General features: G+C 42.7%; 1 protein-coding gene across 2 annotated transcripts in view; it reads left to right on the forward strand.

Moving 5' to 3' along the window:
• The window catches only part of LOC126260023 (proton-coupled amino acid transporter 1-like), a 447,322-nt gene that overhangs the window by 374,325 nt on the left and 46,260 nt on the right, over window positions 1-26,737 (forward strand). For both annotated transcript variants that reach the window (XM_049957187.1, XM_049957188.1), the window contains one exon: window positions 5,079-5,163. In XM_049957187.1, the coding sequence (XP_049813144.1) occupies window positions 5,079-5,163 (85 nt within the window). The remainder of the gene's footprint in view (window positions 1-5,078; window positions 5,164-26,737) is intronic.

Below are 26,737 nucleotides of genomic sequence, written 5' to 3' on the forward strand. Positions count from 1 at the left end.
AAGAAGACTCCAATAGCCATTCATTTTTCAGTAAATTATAAATTCAGTTAAAATTAAACTTTTATACCCAGTCTTCTTCATACCGTGCTCCCTGGGTCGGAACAAAATTCTCCCTACTGGATACTTGTAGCCCATTGCGTACTAACGGATATCACATAATTTTCTCTGTTGTAACGTGCTGACGCTCTGTAAGTACTGTCTGCCTTTAGCACTCTTGTATTTCCTATTCGTAACAGGGAAAGAACGTAGTGTTTTTTCAGCAGTTATACAATCGTTCTTTCTCGAGAGATAATTTGTTTACTAGAAGGGCATTCTCCTTGGTTGTTCAGTCTTTCGCTTGATGACGTGTACCGCCATTACATATTGTTCAATCTTCCAGAGAGAGAAGGAAGTAATGAATGTTGCTACTCTACTGACATTATCACTCGGAACAAAGTTTAATCAATGTAAATTATGCGGAGTCAGTATCGTTGAAATCAGAAATTGCATTCACAACAACAGAAAACGCAATGTCTAATTAACTGTGCTTCTTCCTCTGTGAGAAATAATTTGTTATGTGCTGCTCACTGCTGGTAGTTAATAAAAATTATATTATACCACCATCAGCAATTAGAAAACTTTTTTTATTATTGCTACAAGTTTAGATTATGTGAAATCATAATGACCAAAATGTTTGTGTGGCTGTATACATGACGTTCAGCGACATTCTGAAGTATGTGACCGAAAAACTTCCACTGCATAACGTTATTTGTAATAACCGTAACAAGTACTAACAATACAGGTTTCTCATAGCAGCTGATGATGGTACAATGTGATTTTCGTCAAATATCTGTTACCCGTGAGGCACTACATATGGAAAACTATTAGCGATTCTGATTAAATTGCGACAAGCATTATATTAATATGTCTTTTAAAAAGAAATTAATGATATATTAACAAGTTTGATAAAGTTATCAAATGATTAAATACAACACTTTCGAGAGAAAAATATCGTCTCTGGTGGCGTTATGAGAAATAGAGAATTTTGTTATATGTCAGTTGCTTCTCCTCTACAATTATTTTGAATATCGTTTTATAGCTCAGAATTTCAAATCGACATCAGTCAAAAACCACTCAAGACCGTGGAGCTACTTATTAGCATGTAATCTGAGCCTTAACGTAACACATAAATCGAAAATCCATGACTTTTGTGGATATCATACTTATTCCTTAATCCCTCACGTCTTTGCCAGAATCTGCCGATTCTGAGGTGACTTCTTTGCCGTGATGTTAACGAGTAAATAAAAGGGAGAACTTTGACTCATGATATGTTTATTTATATCTTGGAGAACCGGTAACATTCTAACACAGTCACCGAATGAAACCTCAAGACGGCTGAAAATAGTTTTGCCAACACACGACTAGTCTCACGTAACTTACAAGGGGAGGCCGCCAATTGTGAAATTCAGATCCGATTCATACTGCGCATAATAAAAGCTCATGGCCAGAGGTGTAATGTAGCAAAGCACCAAGATGCACTTCTCAGCCGTTGTCGAGAAAATCGACAGTTAAAAGAAACCGTTGCGGTGAAATACTCTCTACGATTAGTAATTTTCTACAGCGTCGTGGTGCAGCGGTAAGCGCTCGGGTTCGTAATCCGAAGGTCGCCGGATCGAATCTCGCACCGTGCAACCTTTTTTTTTAGTTTTTTGTAATTCAAATATATATATATACACTCCTGGAAATGGAAAAAAGAACACATTGACACCGGTGTGTCAGACCCACCATACTTGCTCCGGACACTGCGAGAGGGCTGTACAAGCAATGATCACACGCACGACACAGCGGACACACCAGGAACCGCGGTGTTGGCCGTCGAATGGCGCTAGCTGCGCAGCATTTGTGCACCGCCGCCGTCAGTGTCAGCCAGTTTGCCGTGGCATACGGAGCTCCATCGCAGTCTTTAACACTGGTAGCATGCCGCGACAGCCTGGACGTGAACCGTATGTGCAGTTGACGGACTTTGATCGAGGGCGTATAGTGGGCATGCGGGAGGCCGGGTGGACGTACCGCCGAATTGCTCAACACGTGGGGCGTGAGGTCTCCACAGTACATCGATGTTGTCGCCAGTGGTCGGCGGAAGGTGCACGTGCCCGTCGACCTGGGACCGGACCGCAGCGACGCACGGATGCACGCCAAGACCGTAGGATCCTACGCAGTGCCGTAGGGGACCGCACCGCCACTTCCCAGCAAATTAGGGACACTGTTGCTCCTGGGGTATCGGCGAGGACCATTCGCAACCGTCTCCATGAAGCTGGGCTACGGTCCCGCACACCGTTAGGCCGTCTTCCGCTCACGCCCCAACATCGTGCAGCCCGCCTCCAGTGGTGTCGCGACAGGCGTGAATGGAGGGACGAATGGAGACGTGTCGTCTTCAGCGATGAGAGTCGCTTCTGCCTTGGTGCCAATGATGGTCGTATGCGTGTTTGGCGCCGTGCAGGTGAGCGCCACAATCAGGACTGCATACGACCGAGGTACACAGGGCCAACACCCGGCATCATGGTGTGGGGAGCGATCTCTTACACTGGCCGTACACCACTGGTGATCGTCGAGGGGACACTGAATAGTGCACGGTACATCCAAACCGTCATCGAACCCATCGTTCTACCATTCCTAGACCGGCAAGGGAACTTGCTGTTCCAACAGGACAATGCACGTCCGCATGTATCCCGTGCCACCCAACGTGCTCTAGAAGGTGTAAGTCAACTACCCTGGCCAGCAAGATCTCCGGATCTGTCCCCCATTGAGCATGTTTGGGACTGGATGAAGCGTCGTCTCACGCGGTCTGCACGTCCAGCACGAACGCTGGTCCAACTGAGGCGCCAGGTGGAAATGGCATGGCAAGCCGTTCCACAGGACTACATCCAGCATCTCTACGATCGTCTCCATGGGAGAATAGCAGCCTGCATTGCTGCGAAAGGTGGATATACACTGTACTAGTGCCGACATTGTGCATGCTCTGTTGCCTGTGTCTATGTGCCTGTGGTTCTGTCAGTGTGATCATGTGATGTATCTGATCCCAGGAATGTGTCAATAAAGTTTCCCCTTCCTGGGACAATGAATTCACGGTGTTCTTATTTCAATTTCCAGGAGTATATATATATATATATATATATATATATATATATATATATATATATATATATATATATATATATATATATATATTCCCGGTAATCAGTTGCAACAATTATGCATATAATAAGTTGTTGAAAGTCGTTTGTCGTGGAAAAACTGGCGACTTCGAACATTATTATGTTTTCCGCAAACAAAGCTGTATTTCACAAATGTTATTAATTGTCTTCATAATTTTAACCACGTATAGTTAACGGAAGACGTAGAAACGATATTCCAAAACGAATATGTATAGCGTAAGTCAAACGTTCCAATTAGAATAGAGACCCCACGAACACAAATTTGCTGTGGCAGGTATGAAATATAAAGTCCGTTACTCGCTCGTTACACTTGAAGGACAGATGTTGAATGGGCCGAAACGAGCCGCCGCATAACAGCGTAGTTGCCTGCTAACTCCGAAAGAAGGTAGATGCGGTCCCTAGCGCAACTTATAACATCGTCGAAAATCAGTGCGGACGGGAGAGCTTTGGTACACCCTGTTAAACAAACGGAAAAATGGAGGCGGTACAATTGGAGAGCGATCCGCCTTCACCAACATGCATAAGCAATTCATATTTGAATTACAAAAAACTAATAATAAAAAAAATTGCATGGCGCGAGATTCGATCCGGCGACCTTCGGATTACGAACCCGTGCGCTTACCACTGCGCCACGACGCTGTAGAAAATTATTAATCGTAGAGAGTATTTCACCGCAACGGTTTCTTTTAACTGTCGATTTTCTCGACAACGGCTGAGAAGTGCATCTTGATGCTTTGCCACATTACACCTCTGGCCATGAGCTTTTATTATGCGCAGTATGAATCGAATCTGAATTTCACAATTGGCGGCCTCCCCTTGTTAGTGACGGACACACACACGTAAACAGTGTACCTAGCCTGACACACTCCTCATTTCAGATTACCTACCTTCTTCCTAATCAGTGGGTCATGACGTCACTGTTAAAGCTATATGTCTTAATGTTGGCGTGATTTTTAATTCAGCTGACGTTCTGAGTAACGAGAATTTAGGCTGAAAGTGAATTTACTGTATGGTTAAGCGGATGATAGTGAAAATGGAAGTGTCTCATTGCGTACCGGTTTAAGCACGTAGCTCATATTTGTAAGGTATAGGCTAAACTGGCTGGACGCCAGGATTACTTATTCCTAAAATCTGAAAAAAATTACAGAACTATCAAAATACATATCTAGTGGTATGTTTCAATCATGGACAGCAAAGGATAGCATTCGATCGGTGGATTCTGGCTCTGAAATCAGATTTTGTCTAGTCATCGTGACTGAAAAGCAATGAATGTTGCCATATTGATATTTTAATTCATTCATATTAATTAAATTAGTGTTTCATGTGGGAAACTAGTTGTGTGAATCGAGGTATTTTGACCTCCAGTTTAGACAAATAGTTCTTTTGCAACAATAGACTGTTTCTAAAAAGTGTCTGGCTGCAAGAAGCGCAGTGCTTTGATTTAAAACAAATTGGATTGCTCATATCAGCTGTTGCCCATAAAAGTTGGAGAATATTCGCAAAATTGTCATTATTCAAAGAAATAGGAAATTTGAAGCCGTACTATGTAGTAGTCGAAAGGATATGTAATTTTACACCTGGACCATATTTTAATACATTAATATTTAGTTCACAGAGATAACAAGTTTTCTGTCAGGAACAGCCAATCTAGTGTCAATGAGATGATTGCTACCGATATTTAATGAACAGAGTGGTAAATTGGTGAGAATCATATCACAATACATATGCATAATGTGACCACAGCTGGTTTCTCACTACGCCTTAACCGGCTGCCCGCGGCGCTAATAAGTTATGTGGGTAGTCTGTACAGTAAGGGGCAACGGGCCAGTCGCTTTCACCGAGCCCCGGAAAATCTTTTCATTTAGTTGCTCTTGTTCGTTTCAGATGGATCGTGGACGTGTTCCTGTGCATCACACAGTTAGGATTCTGCTGTGTGTACTTCGTTTTCATTGCAGATAGCATCAAACAGGCAAGTAGATCCAAATCAAAGTGCAGGTATGTCAAAGACACAAGCTGCACTGCATCCTACAGTACATAATTTAGTCGCTGAAAAAACAATTTTATTTAAAAACATAAAACATTTTTTGAAATCGTTGACCCAGGACCAAATGTATTTTCTGTGCTTGTGAAATCACATTCAAACTAACCTTATGCGAAACTGTAGCATTGGTTGTTCCAACACTTCGGCTTACGTTCTCCTTCATTTGGAGTATACTTTTAGAATGACTTCTGGATACTTTTCCTTTTAACTATCGCTATAGGTACAATCACAATCAAGCATGACCGACGTACGAGGCGGCCACAGAACTTGGTTATAGCGCGTTCTTCTGTGAAAGCTCCGTGGATATGTGACTGGTTAACGAGGCGTATGGTACATAGCTCCATCCTGCCGTAAAAAGTAGTACTGCCTTTCCAAATCGTTTAACTGAGAACAGAGCTCGAAATAAACGTCTGTACTGGTTGCAGTTTCAAATAACATCCGGCCGATAATCGTATAACAAATAGAATTTTTTTTTTAATTGTGAAGAACAATTTGATAAAGAATCTGACGGCTTTCGGTACGCCAGTAGAGATTAGTCAGGCTGTTCGTATGGTCACAAACGTGAAACCATGCTTCATTACTCATACAATACAGTTTCCGGTCATCTTCGCCATCCACAACCTGTTGAAAAAGATACTCTCAATGCTTAACAGAGTTTTCTATGTCAGCTGCACTTAATGCTCGAACATTTGAAACGTGGTTAGGTTTCAAGTGAAAGTACTCATGCACAGAATGACAAGATTTACCTTTAAAACCTCTCTGTTGCGAAAGCCACCTGCATGACATTTTCGGGCTAACAGTAATTGTCCCCAAAAGGTTTGCAACCCGTTCTCGAATTAGAACTGAAAATTTAAGGTTACGCTTACAGTTAGAGACGTCGTTTTCATCAACTTCTGAATTATATTTTCACTTTTTGTTTGATTGTGGTTATTATTATTTTATGTTTTTATAATTTTGGCTTTTTTACTACTTTGGCAGCAATCCTGGATTTGTGAATTGTTCACGAAATATTTCACGAGTGTTCTCAAACAAACAGTACAGATGCAATTCTCAACTACACACACCATTTCATTCACAGAATACGTAATACTTTACTTGAATAATTCACCGAACGACGAAACTACACTCATAACACTTTCAAGCTAGAAGCAACAACTGAATCTGTGACAACAAACCACGCCTGTAACGAAATACATCCAAACAAATTTGTAAACACAGATGAAAGCTTTTGTTCTCAATATATTCAGTGTTAGCAAGTACTGAGCAAATATACCAGTCTCTCCATTTCATCTGATCTCTTCACAAAACATCAACTGACCGTAGAAAAGTGTCACAATACGATAAACAATGTGGCAGTACACAAAACCAGTCTATACAGACCTATAGGCTCAATGTCAAAGTTAAGATCTTAAGATCTGCTGAACTAATTCAGTACCTAGATAATCAATTTGTAATGGCTCACAGTACTCACATGTACTACAGTTATTACTGAAGATAAATACCACAATTTCCACACTCCATCCATTGCCGGGCACAACAATAGCATCTCCTCAGCAACTCATTAATACATTGCATGTAGCTATTAATTTCTGCAGTATCAAAAAATCAACACCGTATTCCACATGAGAGAGTTACAGGCATGTTAGCATATTGACATCTCTCAAAGGTTTCACTAAATGCACTCACAAATAATGTCTCCCCCAGTTCAAAAAAAATGTACGTTATCAAAAACCATACTTTTTTAATGTGACAAACTCAGTCTACCACGCAGCTCTGCGTATCAAAATTTCTCAGTTTAACTGAATTATCAGCGATCTCAGAACTGCAACACATGAAAGCGTGTCACATATTAGAGTCATAAGCGACCTCATGTAATTTCTGGTCAAGTTGGTTCAAATGGCTCTGAGCACTATGGGACTTCACTACTGAGGTCATCAGTCCCCTTGAACTTAGAACTACTTAAACCTAACTAACCTGAGGACATCACACACATCCATGCCCGAGGCAGGGTTCGAACCTGCGACCGTAGCGGTCGCGCGGTTCCAAACTGTAGCGCCTAGAACCGCTTGGCCACCCGTGCCGGCTGACCAAGTGCATCCAGTGATCAACTCATAAATGAGCACCTATGAGCTGTTACCTCTGCAGAAAATAACTAGTCCAGTACCCAGTGATGTTCGTTACTGTATGTATTAATCTCACAAGTTTCCAGAAGCAAATTATAGAAAAATTGAAACTTGCATGTTATAGAATTTTCACAAACAATCAAGGTTACTTCTGAAAAACATCAAGAAAAATTATACTACCAGAACACCCACTGAAAATACTACGAAAAGAATTGTGCATAAAATAACCAAAAAATCCAGTTAAGCAGGACAAAAGTACTTACAATTAATCAGAAAGTTAACGGAGAAGAATATTGGAAGGGTAAGCCATTTTGAAAGCCTCTCCTCCATCACTGAACTTTAGCCTGCGAATGTACATGAAATTACGACCCTGATTTTAGACCATCAAATGTTACCCTTTTATATTAAATCTGACCGACACGCAAGTAAACGCAATCTGATTGTGATTCCTGAAGTTTCAGAGTGGGAAGGACTGTCATACACATAACAGAAGAAAGGGGGTAACCATGTTTCACAAAGGCAAAACTGAAATTAGAATCGTCACTGTACACCTCATGCATGTACAGACTGTGTATGTATAGATATCGAAGGATATCGTGTCTCATAGGTACAATTTGTGCAACACGAATGATTTTGTCATACATGCCATTTCCCACTCAACAGTCAGCACCTCGTGGTCTTGTGGTTAGCCCCGCTGACTCTCGAACACGGGGCCCCAGGTTCGATTCCCAGCTAGTTAGGTGATTTTCTCCGCTTGGGACTGTGTATGTGTGTGTGTTTGTGTGTGTGTGCGCGCGCGCGCGCGCGCGCGTGTGTGTGTGTGTGTGTGTGTGTGTGTGTGTGTGTGGTGTGTGTGTGTGTGTATTGTCATCATCATTTCATCACTATCGACCTGTAACTCGCCAGACCGGTGTCACAGACACTTGCACCACGCAACCGAACTCCCCAGAAAGGGACTCACGGCCCCCAGGCTGTGGCTAAGTCATGTCTCCGCAATATCCTTTCTTTCAGGAGTGCTAGTTCTGCAAGGTTCGCAGGAGAGCTTCTGTAAAGTTTGGAAGGTAGGAGACGAGGTACTGGCAGAAGTGAAGCTGTGATGACGGGGCGTGACTCGAGCTTGGGTAGCTCAGTTGGTAGAGCACTTGCCCGCGAAAGGCAAAGGTCCCTAGTTCGAGTCTCGGTCCGGCACACAGTTTTAATCTGCCAGGAAGTTTCATATCAGCGCACACTCCGCTGTAGAGTGAAAATTTCATTCCAATACCATACATACTGGGTGGTTATAATTAAACTTTCCCTATTTAACGCGTTATAACACGGAAACTAATTACCGTACGAGGACCATACTTGGGATCATTAGTGCCAACGGCATGGGGAAGAAAAATAATGCAGAATCAATTCAAATGAAACACTTTTAATGTTCTGCTACGGTAGATCATACCATTATGTACCGGTATCATTACTGCTACAAACGTGGCTCAATATGGCGCCAACAGTGTCCAGAAGAGTCTGAAAGCGCAGGATTGCATACTCCACAGCACAACGAACCATGTCCGTAGGTTTTCTGGCTACCTCTATGCTGCGCTTCAAATCAGCACATACGTGAATGTCCCCCTCGTAAACCCTGTCCTTCAGGTAGCCCCAAAACCAGAAATCACAGGCAGTGAGATCAGGTGACCGTGCCGGCCAAATATTTGGTAAACAGCGGATGATAATTCTATGTCTTCCAAATGTGTTTCGAAGAAGCAGGTGAACTTCACGAGCTATGTGCAGCGAGACCCCATCTTGCACGAAAACTGTTCAGTTCAATGCGTTTCATTCCTGTAGGGAGGTTATGACATGCTGACGAAGCATATCGCAGTAACGCTGGCGAGTCACACTGCACGTCTTTGGGCCTTGAGCGCCAACCTATTCAAAAATGAATGGGCTAATGATGAACGTAGCCGTGGAGCCACATCATACAGTGACACGTTCAACATATAGGGGAACTTCATGCACAGTCATTGGAGGTGAAGATCCCCACACATGGCAATTCTGTCTGTTCACCTCACCCGCCAGAGAAAAATGACCGTCTGTCTATAGGATAGTCCAGGGCCAACCCTCGTCAACTTAAATCCTTGCGAGAAAGCGGAGAGCGAAGTCAACACGTCGTTGTGCTTCCTGTGGTGCAAGCTGCCGTACGATGTGGACGTTGTACGAAAAAAATGGCTCTGAGCACTATGGGACTCAACTGCTGTGGTCATCAGTCCCCTAGAACTTAGAACTACTTAAACCTAACTAACCTAAGGACATCACACACATCCATGCCCGAGGCAGGATTCGAACCTGCGACCGTAGCAGTCTCACGGTTCCGGACTGTGCGCCTAGAACCGCGAGACCACCGCGGCCGGCGGACGTTGTACGGATACCATTTGAGAATCATTCGAAGCACCTTCCGTACAGTGGACCACAGGATGCCTGACGATCAGGAATTGCGCGCAGCGTTGTGTGCCATAGCAACAGCGACTTCATCAACCACCTGTGGTGCAACCGGTCGTTGGCCTCCTCCCGGAGCGACGCCCAGTTCTCCAGTTGATTCGAACTTCTTCATCATACTTCGCACAGCTGGTGGAGAGAGAGGGCCCTTCCGTAATCCTTTCAGCCGGCGATATTCTCGAAGTGCAGCTGCAGCATTACTCTTGTTTTGATAACAGAGCTTCACCAATAATGCCCTGCTCCTTTTGTTGAAGTTCATGCTGACACGTCAAGAAGTGCACTGCGACTGATTAGGTGTGTGAGACTATGAATCACGATGACGGATCATGTAACCTGCTAGCCATAGTTGGAACTGGACGGTGGTGCTGTGACGCATGGAAATCATGCAGCCCATACTCTGGACATTAATGCTACCAAGTTTGGTATTCGTACGGTAGTTAGTTTCCGTGTTACAACGTGTTAAATAGGGAAAGTTTAATTATAACCACCGGGTACATTACCCTTTTACTACCCAATAATCCGGAAAACAAAACCCTTAGTTTGTGCGGTAGCAGAAATTATCTCTATGACTCCGTCTACACCGGCACGTGACTCGGAGTTCCATAATGACATAGATTTGCCTATATAGCTGAAAATTCTTGTCTTACATAATTGAGAGCGTGGTTCAATTCAGGCTATTTAAACGCAGCTTTAAACACAGTTAAAATGAATGGGATTCGTTTCGAGTACTTAGTTCTTGAATGAACACATGTGAAGGTATGGAACAAGTAGAAAGATTCGTTGAAAAATGGTCACTGAGGAGTATAGTAAAGTCGTACAAATTACAGCTGTGCTCTGGTGCAGTATAATAATGAAAGTCCACACACTGAATAATATGCTCCATGGAGAAACACAATTCAACAGACCACACGCTTTCCTCCCTCACCCGATATGACAGAGAAAAGAAACATATGAAAAACTATTATTAATTTCTGTAGAATTGTCTGACAACATGATCCAGCATTGAGATACGTCCCTTGAAACCCAAGACAACTACATTAGAAGTGTATCAATATCACGTATTCTAAAACAGTTGAAAACGTGAATCCAACGTTTCCACAACAAATATGACTACAAAATATATCGCGAAAAGAAACCTGATTCTCCATTATCTGAAAGTCCAGGTAATTTACAATCACATCAACGCAGCTTAAATGTGTGAAGAAAGCAATAACCTCTCCAAAATCCACAACGAACTCCGTTGAATGTGCTGATCTTGAAAGCACAAGAGAAAGCATTTGTCCTACGTGAACGTCGACAGGGGCAGTCGTCACAGCAATGGGATGATTTAAGTTTTGTGATCAAGACGCTTACGAAACCAAAATATGCCGCACAACATTCATATTAAACGGAGGCATTCAAAGTTCGCTCGTCCCGTCGAGATACATGTCGCAGTTCCTACCTGGAGATGCACCACCCTAGCGGACTAATAGGCGACTGCTGATCTTTAAAGCTAACAAGTGACGGTCGTAGCAGCACGAACACACTGTATGAAAGGTATTCACGCCAATGCAAACGCCTTCCAAAACTATTCACTGTTGCCTGTACTGGATAAAAATTATTCTAAGAACTCGATTCTGTCGTCTGTCACATTTCTGTTGCTGAACCCATAGTCTCCCGTAACTCCTTCTATTCCCTCTTCTACAACAGCGCTCCAACTCCCACGAAAATTAGATTTTCATCTCCCGTTCCCCATATCCCCATAAAATTTCTCTATCTCTTCATCTTTTGCTTGGGCATCGTATGTATACTTTAACTAGTATTGTTCACGCAGGTTTGCTGTCGATTCTAATAAGAATAATCCCATCATTGAAACGTTTAACGTAGCTCACCCTCTGCCCTGTCTTCCAATTCAACATTAATCCTACTCCCGTTACACCATTTTTTGCTGCTGTTGATGTGACATTACATTTCTCTTAGTAGAATTACACTTATCTTCTTCCTGTTTCACTTTACCGACCCCCACTACATCTAGACTGAGATTTTGCATTTCCCTCCCAGATTTTGTACGTTCCCTACCACAGTAAAACTTTTGACATTCCACGCTCCGACTCGTAGAACGTTACTCTTTCTTTGGTTATTCATTCTATTTCTCATGGGCTCCTCATCCCTTTCACAGTCCCCTCCCAGAGATCCAAAAGGGGGTATACTCCATCTTTTGCCAATTGAGAGATCATCACGACATTTATTTTTTCAGTTACAAGCCCCATGCCCTGTGGATACAAATTCCTTCACGAAAGAAGATGAAGTAAATATTCCAGAATTCGAAACCAGAACAGCATTTAGCATGAGTGACATAAAAGCAGATATCTTAGGTGTTGCGAAACAACTCAAATCACTTAAGAAAGGCAAGTCTTCCGGTCCAGATGGTATATCAATCAGGTTCCTTTCAAAGTATGCAGACGCAATAGCGCCTTTCTTAGCAATCATATACAACCGCTCACTTGACGAAAGGTCTGTTCCTAAAGACTAGAAAGTAGCACAGGTCACACCAATATTTAAGAAAGGAAATAGGAGTAACCCATTGAATTACAGACCCATATCACCGACCTCAATTTGCAGTAGGATTTTGGAGCATATACTGTACTTGAACATTATGAATCACCTTGAAGAAAATGACTTATTGGTACATTACCAACACGGTTTCAGAAAATATCGTTCTCGTGCAACACAGCTAGCTCTTTGTTCCCATGAAGTAATGAGTGCTGTCGACAAGGGATCTCAGATCGATTCCATATTCCTAGATTTCCAGACTTTTGATACCGTTCCTCACAAGCGACTATTAATCAAATTGCGTGCATATCGAGTATCGTCTCAGTTGTGTGACTGGATTTCGTGATTTCCTCTCAGAGAGGTCGTAGTTCGTAGTGATAGACGGTAAATCATTGAGTAGAACAGAAGTGATATCTGGCGTTCCGCGAGATAGTGTCGTGGGCCCTCTGCTGTTCCTGATTTACATAACGGATTGACGGAGGACATCGAAAAAGTGCAAAGAAGGGCAGCCCTTTCGTGTTATCGCGCAATAGGGATGAGAGTGTCACTGATTTGATACGCGAGATGGGGTGGCAGTCACTGAAACAAAGGTGGTTTTCTTTGCAGCGAGATCTATTTACGAAATTTCAATCACCAGCTTTCTCTTCCGAATGCGAAAATATTTTGTTGACACCCACTTACGTAGGGAGAAATGATCATCATAATAAAATAAGAGAAACCAGAGCTCGAACGGAAAGATTTAGGTGTTCCTTTTTCCCACGCGCCATTCGAGAATGGAATGGTAGAGAAGTAGTATGAAAATGGTTCGATGAACACTCTGCCAGGCACTTAAGTGTGAATTGCAGATTAATCATGTAGATGTAGATGTGTCTTTAATGCACTGGTTTCCATTACCTATTGTATCGTCACGTCATCGATCTTTGCTGATTCTTCCAGCTTTTAGGGGCAGCTTCCCACCCCAAGGGCAAAAGTGCACCCCGAACCCCTCTCCGCTCTACCGCCTTCTTTGACAAGACCGTTGGCAGAACGATGGTGGTTCCTCATACCAGAAGTCTTCGACCGCCATTGCTAATGATGTTATACAAAGTAAAGGCAGTGCCTGGGATTGTACCCAGAACCCAGGGCATTCTGCCAAAGATTCTTTCCCTATACCACAGTGGCGTTTTTATATGTATTTCAGTGTTAATTCCTTTCCCGACAGACTTCTCGGTCCAGGTCCATTGATCAACCTTATACGTCCCAAAGGTTCACTATGTCGTTTATGTTACATTTATTCTAGTTTCTCTGTGCTGTTTATTATAACTGGACGGGAAGATGGGGACTTCATTTGCGAGTTTATTTGGAACTACACTTGCTCAGGATCAATTATTGAGTTGTGATATGATAGGATAGCGGGACACGAGCTGCTGGAGTGGAGCCAGATCTAAGTCGAGGATATAGCGAAAATATATATTTTTTTCTTTTTATTTGCCGGTACACAGTACACTGCAGCATCCATAAAACAATTAAGCAACTTACTGTTTAACAGACAAGCTCAACCATCTGACTGAGTAGTACAAGCGGGATCCAGAACAAAAGCTTAGAGGTACTTTAGCTAAAACAAAGATTTAACTTGAAACAATGAAGCAAAATTTAATTTTACAAGCAGACTCAGCAATATAAATAGCAAACAGCTTCAAATCCAATGTTTAAACACAGATTTAATTGAAGCAGAATTTAACTGGAAACAATTAAGCAAAATATGATATTACAGGCATGCTCAGGAATCTGAATAGCAAAACACAATCAACTCCTAATTTTAGGCAAAGGGTAAGTTAAAGCAAAATTTAACTTGAAACAATTAGGTAAACATTATGGTATGGGCAGGCTAAGTAATCTGAATAGCAAAATACATTCCAATCCAGTGTTTAAAGAGAGCGTGATTAAAAAAGAATTTAACTAAAAATTTTCAATGCAATAAAACTGGGAAAAATTCAGATACTTGAAAATTACATGCACATACATTCATAACTTCACTCGAAATTTAGATGGAAGGTAACTTCCTCGCCATATTAAGAACAAAATATGACATGTTGATCATGTGTCGGCCCCTTAATTGACCTAGGCGCCGGGCTACGAGTGGAGTAATATCAGCGATGTTACACAAGTACGTTGACTGAATCTGAACAGGCTAAACAAGAATTAATACAGGCTGTTCTGTTAATCAGCGAGTTAGTGGTAGCAATTGGTCGAGATTATACTTAACTCTAACACAACCAGAATCAAGAGCACAAGAGGAACATTAGGGTTTTATTTAAACTAATTATTACAAAAGTCATAGTTCACATTGAGCCTCCTTTAAAGGGTGTACAAAAATCCTATCCAAAATCAGGGTAAAAATTGCTCTCAAACATCTTTAAAGAGTGGGTTAAAATATAAGAAAAAACATCTTGTGGCACCTCTAAATGTGAATTTTAGAACAACTTCTCAAGCTTAAACAACTTTTAAGGGACACTTACACCTTTAAACAAATGTATACAACTGAAAATGGTGCGGTTGCATAGAGCAGTCCTTAAAGGCAGCCGGCCGTGGTGTCCGAGCGGTTCTAGGCGCTACAGTCTGGAACCGCGCGACCGCTACGGTCGCAGGTTAGAATCCTGCCTCGTGTATGGATGTGTGTGATGTCCTTAGGTTAGTTAGGTTTAAGTAATTCTAAGTTCTAGGGGACTGATGACCTCAGAAGTTAAGTCCCTTAGTGCTCAGAGCCATTTGAACCTTAAAGGCAGATAACAGTTTTTCAGAACTCAGAATACAATAGGATTACACTGACCCACTCAGAAACGGAGAGCACTTTATCTTCAAGATCCCCCATCAGGTCGGTGACAGAAGTCGCAAATTACAATACCAACAACCAATAAGCAATTTGGAAGTTTTTGTAGAATGTGAGACACTGGAAGGGGCTGAGAAGGCCGGCACAACCGAGCCAAATCAAGCAACAAATACGCCGGCGTGGTGTAGGAACACAGTACACTGCGGATAGATGAGCTTTGACATTAACCACTAATGGTGAAAACTGAGGAACAACTTCCAAACAGTAACGGACAAATAAAGCGGCTCACCGAGAAGTGTAGTGGCCACCAGAGCAGCTCGCCGCCTCAATGCTGCAAGCAGTTCCGTGAGACGACACACACTGCCACGTCGAAAGCCAGCTCCGGTGAAGCATTGCAACAGCCCATTAGCCGCTCCAGAGTCAAGCCGTTGCCCGCGACGCTCAGCCAAGGCCTAATGCACCCTCAAACACGCGGCCACGCCGCCAGCACTCCGCACTGCCCCCTCTGTGTTGATCGCAAACTGGCTGATGCTTCCTCTGCAGACTCCAGTCTCAACTCCACGATGGTCGGCCAAACCAAAGAGGCCACTGCCAGAAGCATACCTGCGAAGTAAACAATCTGGACAACGGTACGGGCGCTACGAACTCGGAACGCACGTACGAATATAAAGTAAATTATGTCTCGCGTTCACTTCTGATACCTCTCCTCCGTCGCAGTTTGTGAGAGGGTATGACATTCGAAAAGGACATGTCCATGAGTTCCTGAGTCAGCTCCACGGACGCGTACTGCAGGATCACTTTTTCCTGTCCTGTGCAGGTGCGCAGGGTATATGGCTTATGCCCGGTGAGAAAACACACTTTGAACGGTTGTAAGTGTTTGAAACAGTGCTTGATGTTCAAGAATAATGATCACACCATTCTAGTGCTGTTGAAAGTAGCCCAAAGCCTTTGCTATAGTTCAAGAACTTCTCCCAGGATGGCTCTGCAACTATAGGGATCCAAACTATACGACATGGTAACAGCAATGAACAAAATCAGTAAATAAACTTCTATGTCCAAACGGTCCCTTGATCACAAAGCATCTGAGGAACTAAAGTGATCTACAACACACTTTTACTTCCTTTTCATTATTACCAAAAAAAAAGAATTTTAAAAGCGTTAATTTTTCCATGTCGACTGAATTACTAGAAGAAATCCAGCGGCTCAGCGCTTTTTGTTTAGCTTTATTTTTGCCAAAAAAGGGCTTTCGTCCTTCTACAACTGGCGTAACACATTTATAGTTTCGTCTGTATAACATTTTTATCCAGTGCATTTTCACCGCTAAGGCTATCTCCTTTCTGTAACTTGTGGCTCTTTCTCACCTTCGTATGCGTATCACAAACACTTTTACGTTCACTGATGCACTATTGACAGCGAGAAATACGTCTTGATATGAACAAAGCTGTACAAAAAGCGCCTGGTTGCCGTATTTCTTCAAGAATGATAATATTGTCGGTGTTACACTACAAGAACGAAAGAAGGAACTAATTTTGTTGGTAACACACTGCACGAACGAACCAACGAACTAACCCTTACCGCCACTTGCGTAGATGTCATCCTACATCGCACACACTCAGCAGTGACGTTGCTGCCAGTTAACGGGTGCAGAGCTCCTAACAGCACTGATGTAATTGCCGCTAAACAGACTAGACTGGCACGATGCGACACAGACGTCTAAAGCGTTACTGCGGAAGATACTTGCTGTTTCCGAAACTATAAACCAGGAGAACTTTGAATAGACATATTCTGAGATTTAAACACTCGTCGGGAACACAAATGATACAAAGTCATATGGCGGACGGGTTCATACGGTGGGATGGCAGCCAGTTCATCCCGTGTAATAGGCAAGCGAGTTGCGAAAAACTTTAGCTGCTCTTTTCTAATTGAAGTCACTAACTTACACTATCGGTTTGCTCCTTTGAATGCAATTAGTTAAGCCTGACATAGCAGATACGATGTCAAGGTCATGCAAACGAAGCCAGTTGTCTGGACGTCGATAAATAAAGACGTGTAAGAAAATACGTGACGATGTTCGGTAGCTTTCCACTTGTGCTCAGTACCATGGAAAATGGAAATGAGCGTTTGGCGTCATTGGCCGGGAGGCCGCTTACGAGGCAGGTCCAGCCTCCTTGGTGCAGGTCTTATTACATTCGACGCCACACTGGGCGACCTGCACGCCGGATGGGGATGAAATGATGATGATGATGACAACACAGCACCCAGTCCCTGATCAGAGAAAATCCCCGACCCAGCCGGGAATCGAACCCGGGCCCCTTAGGACGGCAGTCCGTCACGCTGACCATTCACTGCTTCGTACCATGAAGTGTGCATTACATTATATTATACTAGCGACTGGTACTGGCTTTGCACGGGTGGCTTAAGTATCCACGGCCGGACGACATGTCTGGCGTAGCGGTAATAGATTATATACACAAACCCACATCTTCGATAAGTGTGTTAGTTAAAACAATATCAAAATCCCTACAGCAGCTCCCGAGATTAGCCTTCACATGCAGACAGAAAAACGCGACAGCAGGCTTTAATGTATAACACGTAGTGATTACGATATTGCAGTACTCGCTTTATTCAGAATTACGACGCAAAGTTCCTTCGGGCATGCATACTTGGCCGAAGGTACAGGTACAGCGGCGACTACAGCCATTATGACATGCATGAAATGTATTCGCAGTTACGAGTATAGACAACCATCAGCTGTATACTGGAATGAAAACAATGAAAATTTGTACAGAATTTCCCGTTTATAGCAGGCGGTCGCATCACTTTTAGGCCATCTGAGCACGCACTACGGCCAAATCCAAATTTCCATATGTCGTCAACCATGTGTCTAGAACCTCCACTCGTATATTCATTACGAATATTCTCGTACATGGGAGACATTTTAACTGAAGGTCACTTGCCCGGTGATGGCGTATAAATACGATATTGCAGTGCCTGTTTTGTTCAGGATTACGATGGAATGTTCCTTCGGGCTTTCATATTCTCTTTGCTCTCGCCTTTTCTCAGCTGCCTATGATCGTTAATGGTCTTCTCTCTTTCTCAAGTAACTGGAAACCTATTCCATTCATACATCACCGGTTGGTCAAACCTGTTTATCTTCTCCAGCAGTATGATAACAATCTCATCGAGTTTTTCACTGAAATCTGTTTCTTTTCGCTTGTGAACGTCCGACGATCTTCGCGCATGTTTTTATAGTTGTCTCCATTGTTGATATAAGCTTATACGTTCGGTGTACAGTTCCTCGGCTTTCTCGTGCTTTTTAACAATAAATCATCACTTCCCACTTAGCTAGTGTGACACTACGACGAATAGTTAATTTACACTTTCGCAGACCGTAATAGGAAACCACTTGACAGAAGGCAATTTTCTTCCAGTTATTTCGTGGGAGTAACACTAAAACAAACAAATATTTTCCATTCCTCTGGTATCTGTGAATAACTGAGGAACGCAAAAGCCTTTACCAGTAGTGTGGACGCAGAAGTCCCGCTTGAAATTGCACTAATTACAGACACCCTCTTTATAAAGGGAATAAAGCCCCAAAGAAAATAAATTTATTACGCTACCTGAGTGCCATCAGGTATGGTTCGCCAGAGGCATACATACTTCGCGCATCGGATGTTCTTTGGCATCTGATATGATTTATTATGGACCATTGATCAATTTCCTCATTACTGAAATTAAGTTTGGATCCCATAAGAACATTTACAACTCACTTAATCAGCAGGACGTACAATAATAAGCCAAAACATTATGACAATTTCCCACGGCGAGGCTGAATGCCGCCTAGTGGCGTTGCAGACACGTCACGCGGTAACAAAAGTACGTAAGCGAAGCAGACACGGACGGGGGATCACCCTAGTGAAGATATGGGCTGCAAATGGGGAAATTCACTGAGATAAGCGACTTTGACAAATGGCAGATTATTATTATGCACAGTCTGTGAACGAGTGTTTCGAAAACGGCGAAGCTGGTCGACTATTCACCTTCTACCGTCGTAAGCGTCTATGGAAAGAGGCAGAAGGACAGTGAAGCTGACACTAGGTGCTAAATGGTTGAACTCCACGACTCTTGCCGGCCGCGGTGGTCTCGCGGTTCTAGGCGCTCAGTCCGGAACCGCGCGACTGCTACGTTCGCAGGTTCGAATCCTGCCTCGGGCATGGATGTGTGTGATGTCCTTAGGTTAGTTAGGTTTAAGTAGTTCTAAGTTCTAGGGGACTGATGACCACAGATGTTAAGTCCCATAGTGCTCAGAGCCATTTGAACCATTTGAATCCACGACTCTTCACAGAACGTGGGGTTCGGAGGCCTGTCCGCTCTCTAAAGCAGGATAGATGGTGATCCGTGGCATCTCTGCCGAAAGAGCACAAGGCTGGTGCACGCACAAGTGTCTCTAAGCACATCGTTCATGGTACATTGTTGAACATGTGGCTCCACAGAAGACCACCCCGACGAGTTCACATGTTGATCCAACGATATCGTCAATTACAATTGCAGTGCGCACGGGACCATCAGTATTCGACTGTTTATTTATTTATTTATTGTTCCGTGGGACCAAATTAAGGAGAAGCCTCCATGGTTATGGAACGAGTCAATACATGGAATTATAACACGATAGTAGAAACAGATAAAATGAAATATAAAAACCATATTCAGGCGATAAGTCTTAAGTTTAAATAAAGAAAATCAACAATGTAACACTGGAATTTGCTTAATTTTTTAGCTCTTCCAGGAGCTCCTCGACAGAATAGAAGGAGTGAGCCATGAGGAAACTCTTCAGTTTAGACTTAAAAGAGTTTGAGCTACTGCTAAGATTTTTGAGTTCTTGTGGTAGCTCATTGAAAATGGATGCAGCAGAATACTGCACTCCTTTCTGCACAAGAGTCAAGGAAGTGCATTCCACATGCAGATTGGATTTCTGCCTAGTATTAACTGAGTGAAAGCTGCTAACTCTTGGGAATAGGCTAATATTGCTAACAGCAAACGACATTAAAGAAAATATATACTGTGAGGGCAGTGTCAGAATTCCCAGACTATTGAATAGGGGTCGACAAGAGGTTCTCGAACTTGCACCACATATAGCTCGAACAGCCCGTTTTTGAGCCAAAAATACCCTTTTTGAATCAGACATAAGTGTATGAAAATATACGAAGTACACTAGTTTTCGTGTTGAACTGTCACTTATTTCAGATACTGTTCTAATGGTAAATAAAGCAGCATTTAGTTTCTGAACAAGATCCTGGACGTGGGCTTTCCACAACAGCTTACTACCTATCCGAACGCCTAGGAACTTGAACTGTTCCGTCTCGTTTATAATATGCCCATTCTGTGTGATCAAAATAACGGTTCTTGTTGAATTGTGAGTTAGAAACTGTAAAAACTGAGTCTTACTGTGATTTAGCATCAAATTATTTTCCACAAGCCACAAACTTATTTCATGAACTACAATATTTGATACTGTTTCAATATTACACACAAGATTCTTCACTACCAAGCTGGTGTCATCAGCAAACAGAAATATTTTTTAATCATCTGTAATACTACAAGGCATATCATTTATATAAATAACAAACAGCAGTGGCCCCAGCACCGACCCTTGGGGAACGCCCCACTTAACAGCGCCCCATTGCGACTGAACATCACTACCACTCTCAATATTGCGGAGAATTACCTTCTGCTTTCTGTTCTTAAAGTAAGAGGCGAACCAATTGTAAGCTACTCCCCTTACTCCATAATGGTCCGACTTCTGCAGTAGTATTTTGTGGTCAACACAGTCAAAAGCCTTCGTTAAATCAAAGAAAACACCTAGCGTTCGCAACCTTTTATTTAATCCGTCCAAAACCTCACAGAGAAAAGAGAATATAGCATTTTCAGTTGTTAAACCATTTCTAAACCAAACTGAACATTTGACAGCAAATTATGTGAATTTAAATGCTCCAGTAACCTTGTATATACAACCTTCTCGATAACTTTAGCAAACACCGATGGCATATAAATAGGTCTATAATTGTCAACATTATTCCTGTCTGCCTTTTTATAAAGTAGCTTCACCACCGAGTACCTTAATCGGTCAGGAAACCGACCACCCCTAAAGGAAAAGTTACAGATATGGGTAAGTACTGGGCTAACATACATAGAACAATACTTCAGTATTCTGCTAGATACCCCGTCATATCCATGAAAGTTCTTGCTCTTTAGTGATTTAATTATTAACGCAATCTCCCTCTTGTCAGTATCATGAAGGAGCATTTCAGGTAACAGTCTCGGAACACTTTTTTCTACGAGCACTGTATGATCCCCTGTTGGGACTAGGTTTCTATTTAGTTCACCTGGTATATTCAGAAAGTGATTATTAAATACTGTACATATATGCGACTTATCAGTAACACGGGCATTCCCACTACGCACTGATTCTATATCCTCGACCTGTCTCTGCAGACCAGCCACTTCCTTTACGACTGACCATATGGTTTTAATTTTATCCTGAGACTTAGCTATTCTATCTGCATACCACATACTTTTTGCCTTCCTGATAACATTTTTAAGCACCTTACAATACTGTTTGTAATGGGCTGCTGCAATTAGATTTTGCCTGTTTCTAACGTTCTGATTTAATTGCCACTTTGTTCTACAAGATATTCTTATCCCTCTAGCCAGCCAACCAGGCTGCCTGTTTGTGCTAGTACCCTGTTTTGAACGCTCTAACGGAAAGCAACTTTCAAAGAGCACGAGAAAAGTCTTGAGAAAAGCATTATATTTATCATCTACTGTATCAGCGCTATAAACATCTTGCCACTCTTGTTCCTTGATAAGGTTTACAAAGGTCTCTACAGCAACTGGATCAGCTTTCCTAAACAGTTGATAACTATATTTAACATCTCTTGCAGCACAAAAATCTTTTAGAGTTAAAATTTGTGCATCATGATCTGAAAGGCCATTCACCTTTTTGCTAACAGAATGCCCTTCTAGTAATGAAGAATGAACAAAAATGTTGCCTATGGTTGTTCTACTGTTCCCTTGCACTCTCGTTGGAAAGAATACAGTTTGCATAAGATTATATGAATTAAGGAGATCTACCAGCATCCTTTTCCTTGCACAATCACTTATACAATTAATGTTGAAGTCACCACATATAACTAACTTTTTGTATTTCCTATAAAGTGAACCAAGAACCTCCTCTAGCTTTAGCAAAAATGTTGTGAAGTCGGAGTCTGGGGATCTATAAATAACAACAGTTAGAAGTTTAGCTCCATTAAATTTAACCACACCTGCACAACATTCAAACACCTTTTCAGTGCAGTACTTTGAAACATCAATTGACTCAAATGGGATGCCGTTTTTCACATACATGGCTACTCCCCCACACCGCAAAGAGCTCCTAGAAAAGCTGCCAGCCAACCTGTATCATGGTAAAGGAAGCCTCCGAATTATCTCCTTATTTAAGAAATGTTCAGATATACCAATAATTTCAGAGTCAACATCTATAAGCAGTTCACTAACTTTATCTCTAATACCTTGTATATTTTTATGAAATTTACTAATTCCCTCATTACTCGGATACCTAAGCTTTGTCAAAAGTGGTTCCTTTGTAAGAGAGACTTCCCTTAAGCAGGAATACCTATCAGCTGACTTCAATCTAAAAAAGGTGCAGCTCTAACACCAACTACTGCATATGCTGTCACCTATAAGCTTTGCCAACCTCCCCTTCCCATACCTGTTGAGGTGCAGGCCATGTCTAGTGAAACCCGTCCTGCTGATAGACTCCACCGACACCACTGAAATGTGACTCATGCTTTCTGTCATCAGCGCATCCCCAAGCCTCATGTTATCACGCCTGACGGCTGTATTAAGATGAGGCCGATCGTGACGCTGAAACAGTTCTACGAAATGCACATACCAGCTCCACCCACAATCACTACCTGATCCTCTTTAGTAAAATCCCTACATAACCCCCTTATGTTAACAGTCATCTGAGCCAATCCTGCATTAGGCTTCACAATGCTGGTGACCTGGTACTCACTCCCCAATACTTCCTGCAACTGCTGGCCTACACCTCTACCATGAGAACTACCTAACAGCAGAACCTTCTTCTTCCTCTTCGACTTTGCAACTGTCCTAGCCACCGTAACTGCTGTCTGCTGCACACTTCCTAAAACTACAGCTATTAGAGATTCCTCTCCACTAGACTCTGACAGTTGGTCATATCTATTGCAAACACCAATAGTAAAACTATCTGAAAATGTTCTTCTCCTAGCAGATCTCTTGCCAACAGCCAGCTCCCATTCCCCACCCCCCTTCTCCCTCCTCATCCTATCTAGATCCTCCTGTGCGTTTTTCAACTGCACCTGAAGGGCACAGATCTTACGCTCCTGCTCCTCTATCAACTTACTCTTGCTACATAACTTGCAGTTCCAGGAGAAGATCTCACCAGAATGCCCACTGGCTTCCCCACTGCATTCCCCCCCCCAGTGAAAATACTTCGAACAAGTCTCACACCGCAATCCACTACTCACGAACCTACGGCAAAGCCCACACTTCTCACTCAAGGTAAAATTTTACACTTATTGAAACGAGAAAACTACTTATCTAAGTTCCGCTACTACAATAAGAAGATGTTAAAAACCTGACTACAATAATCACTGACTTACTACTATACAAGGGAAGTAACTGCTATTATTAACAGTATTAATCAACAACAAATGAGAATATAACAAAAGCATAATACAGAAAGACAGTCAAACGTCTAATGACACAGTAACGAAACTGAAAACAGTTCCTAAAAGGTTCTTCTGAAATTATTTCACCAGAAAACACCAAGAACACCGGTTGAAGACTACTAAAGATCCTAAACAAAACCACTATACACACACAATTAGCAGAAACGTGTCGGCTCTTCGAGTGAATCACATTAGATCAGGGCTTAACAACTGGCCGGTTTTGAGCGCGAGTACTCGCGTCTGCTCAGGCACGTGCTCGCGAGCAGGTGCAAGGTCACGGAGTAGGGAGGGAGGGGAGGGAGGGGAAATGCGCGCGCACGTTTGAATGTGATCTCGCGTTCTTAGCAGATTTAACTAGCCATCTGAATGCTTATAACCTTTCACTACAAGGTAAAGATCTGCTAATTACTCATTTCATAGATCGAATACGAGCTTTTAAAATGAAATTGGCACTTTGGGTGAGTTAGCTGGAAACAGGAAACCTAGCTCATTTTCCTAAATTATCATCCATGCAAGATGTTCACAAAGAATGTGAACGTTATTCACATAGTTTAGTTGATCAGCGCTTTCAAGATCTGACAGCACTAGACAGTGATTTTGATCTGTTCTCTCCATATTCAGCGAATATTTAAGAGATTCGTCCTGAGCTGCAGCAAGAAATTATTGACCTGCAGTGTGACAGAGAATACAGAGACAAATTTCAGAACAAGAAAAACATTTTGGAATTCTACAGACACTTCCCTCAGGATAGATTTCCTCGTTTGCACAAACTGGCGGCTACAATAATATCAATGTTCGGTTCGACGTATGTTTGTGAACAACTGTTCTCTGCAATGAAATGTAACAAGACGCGCCTGAGAAACGCATTGTCTGATCGAAATTTAAACTGCACGCTGCGCCTAAAATGCACAAGAGCAATTACTCCGAACATAGACGCAATTGTAAAGGGCAAAAAGTACAAGATAACCGAGAATCCCACACTTCAGTGATACCTTTTATTGTGCAACAGTTCACAAATTAATGCGAATGTAGAGGCATACACTAAGCTAATAAAATTATGTGGCATGTGTACATTCTCCTTTATTTGTTTCATTTGTCGCAGTAATAATTCGTGAGTGATATCCCTGCAGGTGGCTGCGGATTTACATCGACTGGCGGTAGCTGTTGTGTGCCCCACGTGACTCTCCCCACTCTCCGCTCTGGTCCGGTAGTGGGGGTAGCGTGCTCGCGCTGCTCCGTGCTCGCGCCTTGCTGCTCACAGCTTGCACCGCGAGCACGTATGTTGTGAAGCCCTGCATTAGATCGATAGTCGTCTCCACAAACGCCGTCATAGAGGTGAATGGCGGCTCGAGACGTACAGAGTTCCACCGATGCAGGCTGGTGGGAACAGTATTATGCTAAGGGAGACATTTTTCTTCGCTTGCATAGGATCTGTGGTAGTAATCTAAGACACGCTGACAGATGCGAACCACCTGCATCCCTTCATGCTTGATGTCTTTCCCGACGGCGATGTCACCTTTCAGCTGTATAACTGTCCGTGTCTCGGAGCCAGAACCGTGCTACATGTGGTTTGAGGAGCATTATAGTGAACTCACTTTGATGTCTGGTCGACCAAATTCGCCTGATGTAAATCCTATGGAACACAACTCGGTAGTTTTCGGGCGCCATCATCTTGTAAGTAGATCACCTGCCCGCTATTTACGCGAATTACATGACCTGTGCGTAGACATCTAATGCCACATACCACTACAAACCTACCAACAAGCTGTCGTATCCCTCACTCAGTGATGTATTCCGTTCCAAAGAAGCATACACAAGCTATTAAGCAGGTGGTTGTAATGTTTCGGCTCATCCGTGTATACTAAAATCGTGAATTCAACCAGGAATTTGCAACACTTGTTGGTTACGAGCTGGTAATGCAACTGTATCACAAAATATATTATCAGACTGACGAAGCAGCTGCTATCCAGAAGTTCTAGAGTAAGACACGTTCCGTGACCCGAAAATAATTTACTAAAACGAAAGAATTCTTTACTACCTGGAAACTGATATGGGAGCAGTAGTGGCTTTGATTGAACTATTGATTAAATTAAAGGTACCACATCATTTTCTTCATTAGTTCTGCACGAGGCATTGGTGCAATGCATCATGATTGCTCAGTGCCGCCATCACACAAATATATCTCATTTAATTAAACTGAGGAGGGAATGAAACGTAAGTAAAGCTATTATATTCTCTTCAACCTTGCAGTTATTAAACTTCCTGGCAGATTAAAACTGTGTGCCCGACCGAGACTCGAACGTGGGACCTTTGCCTTTCGCGGGCAAGTGCTCTACCATCAGAGCTACCGAAGCACGACTCACGCCCAGTACTCACAGCTTTACTTCTGCCAGAACCTCGTCTCCTACCTTGCAAACTTTACAGAAGCTCTCCTGCGAACCTTGTGGAACTAGCACTCCTGAAAGAAAGGATATTGCGTAGACATGGCTTAGCTACAGCCTGGGGGATGTTTCCAGAATGAGATTTTCACTCTGCAGCGGAGTGTGCGCTGATATGAAACTTCCTGGAAGATGCCGGCACGGTAGCTCAGCGTGTTCGGTCAGAGGGTAACGTGCCTCTGTAGTAAAAAACCTGAGTCATATCAGCGCACACTCCGCTGCAGAGTGAAAATCTCATTCTGGAAACATCCCCAGTCTGTGGCTAAGCCATGTCTCCACAATATCCTTTCTTTCAGGAGTGCTAGTTCTGCAGGGTTCGCAGGAGAGCTTCTGTAAAGTTTGGAAGGTAGGAGACGA

Source organism: Schistocerca nitens, chromosome 5, assembly GCF_023898315.1.
Source record: "Schistocerca nitens isolate TAMUIC-IGC-003100 chromosome 5, iqSchNite1.1, whole genome shotgun sequence".
In the NCBI taxonomy this organism is placed as follows: domain Eukaryota; kingdom Metazoa; phylum Arthropoda; class Insecta; order Orthoptera; family Acrididae; genus Schistocerca; species Schistocerca nitens.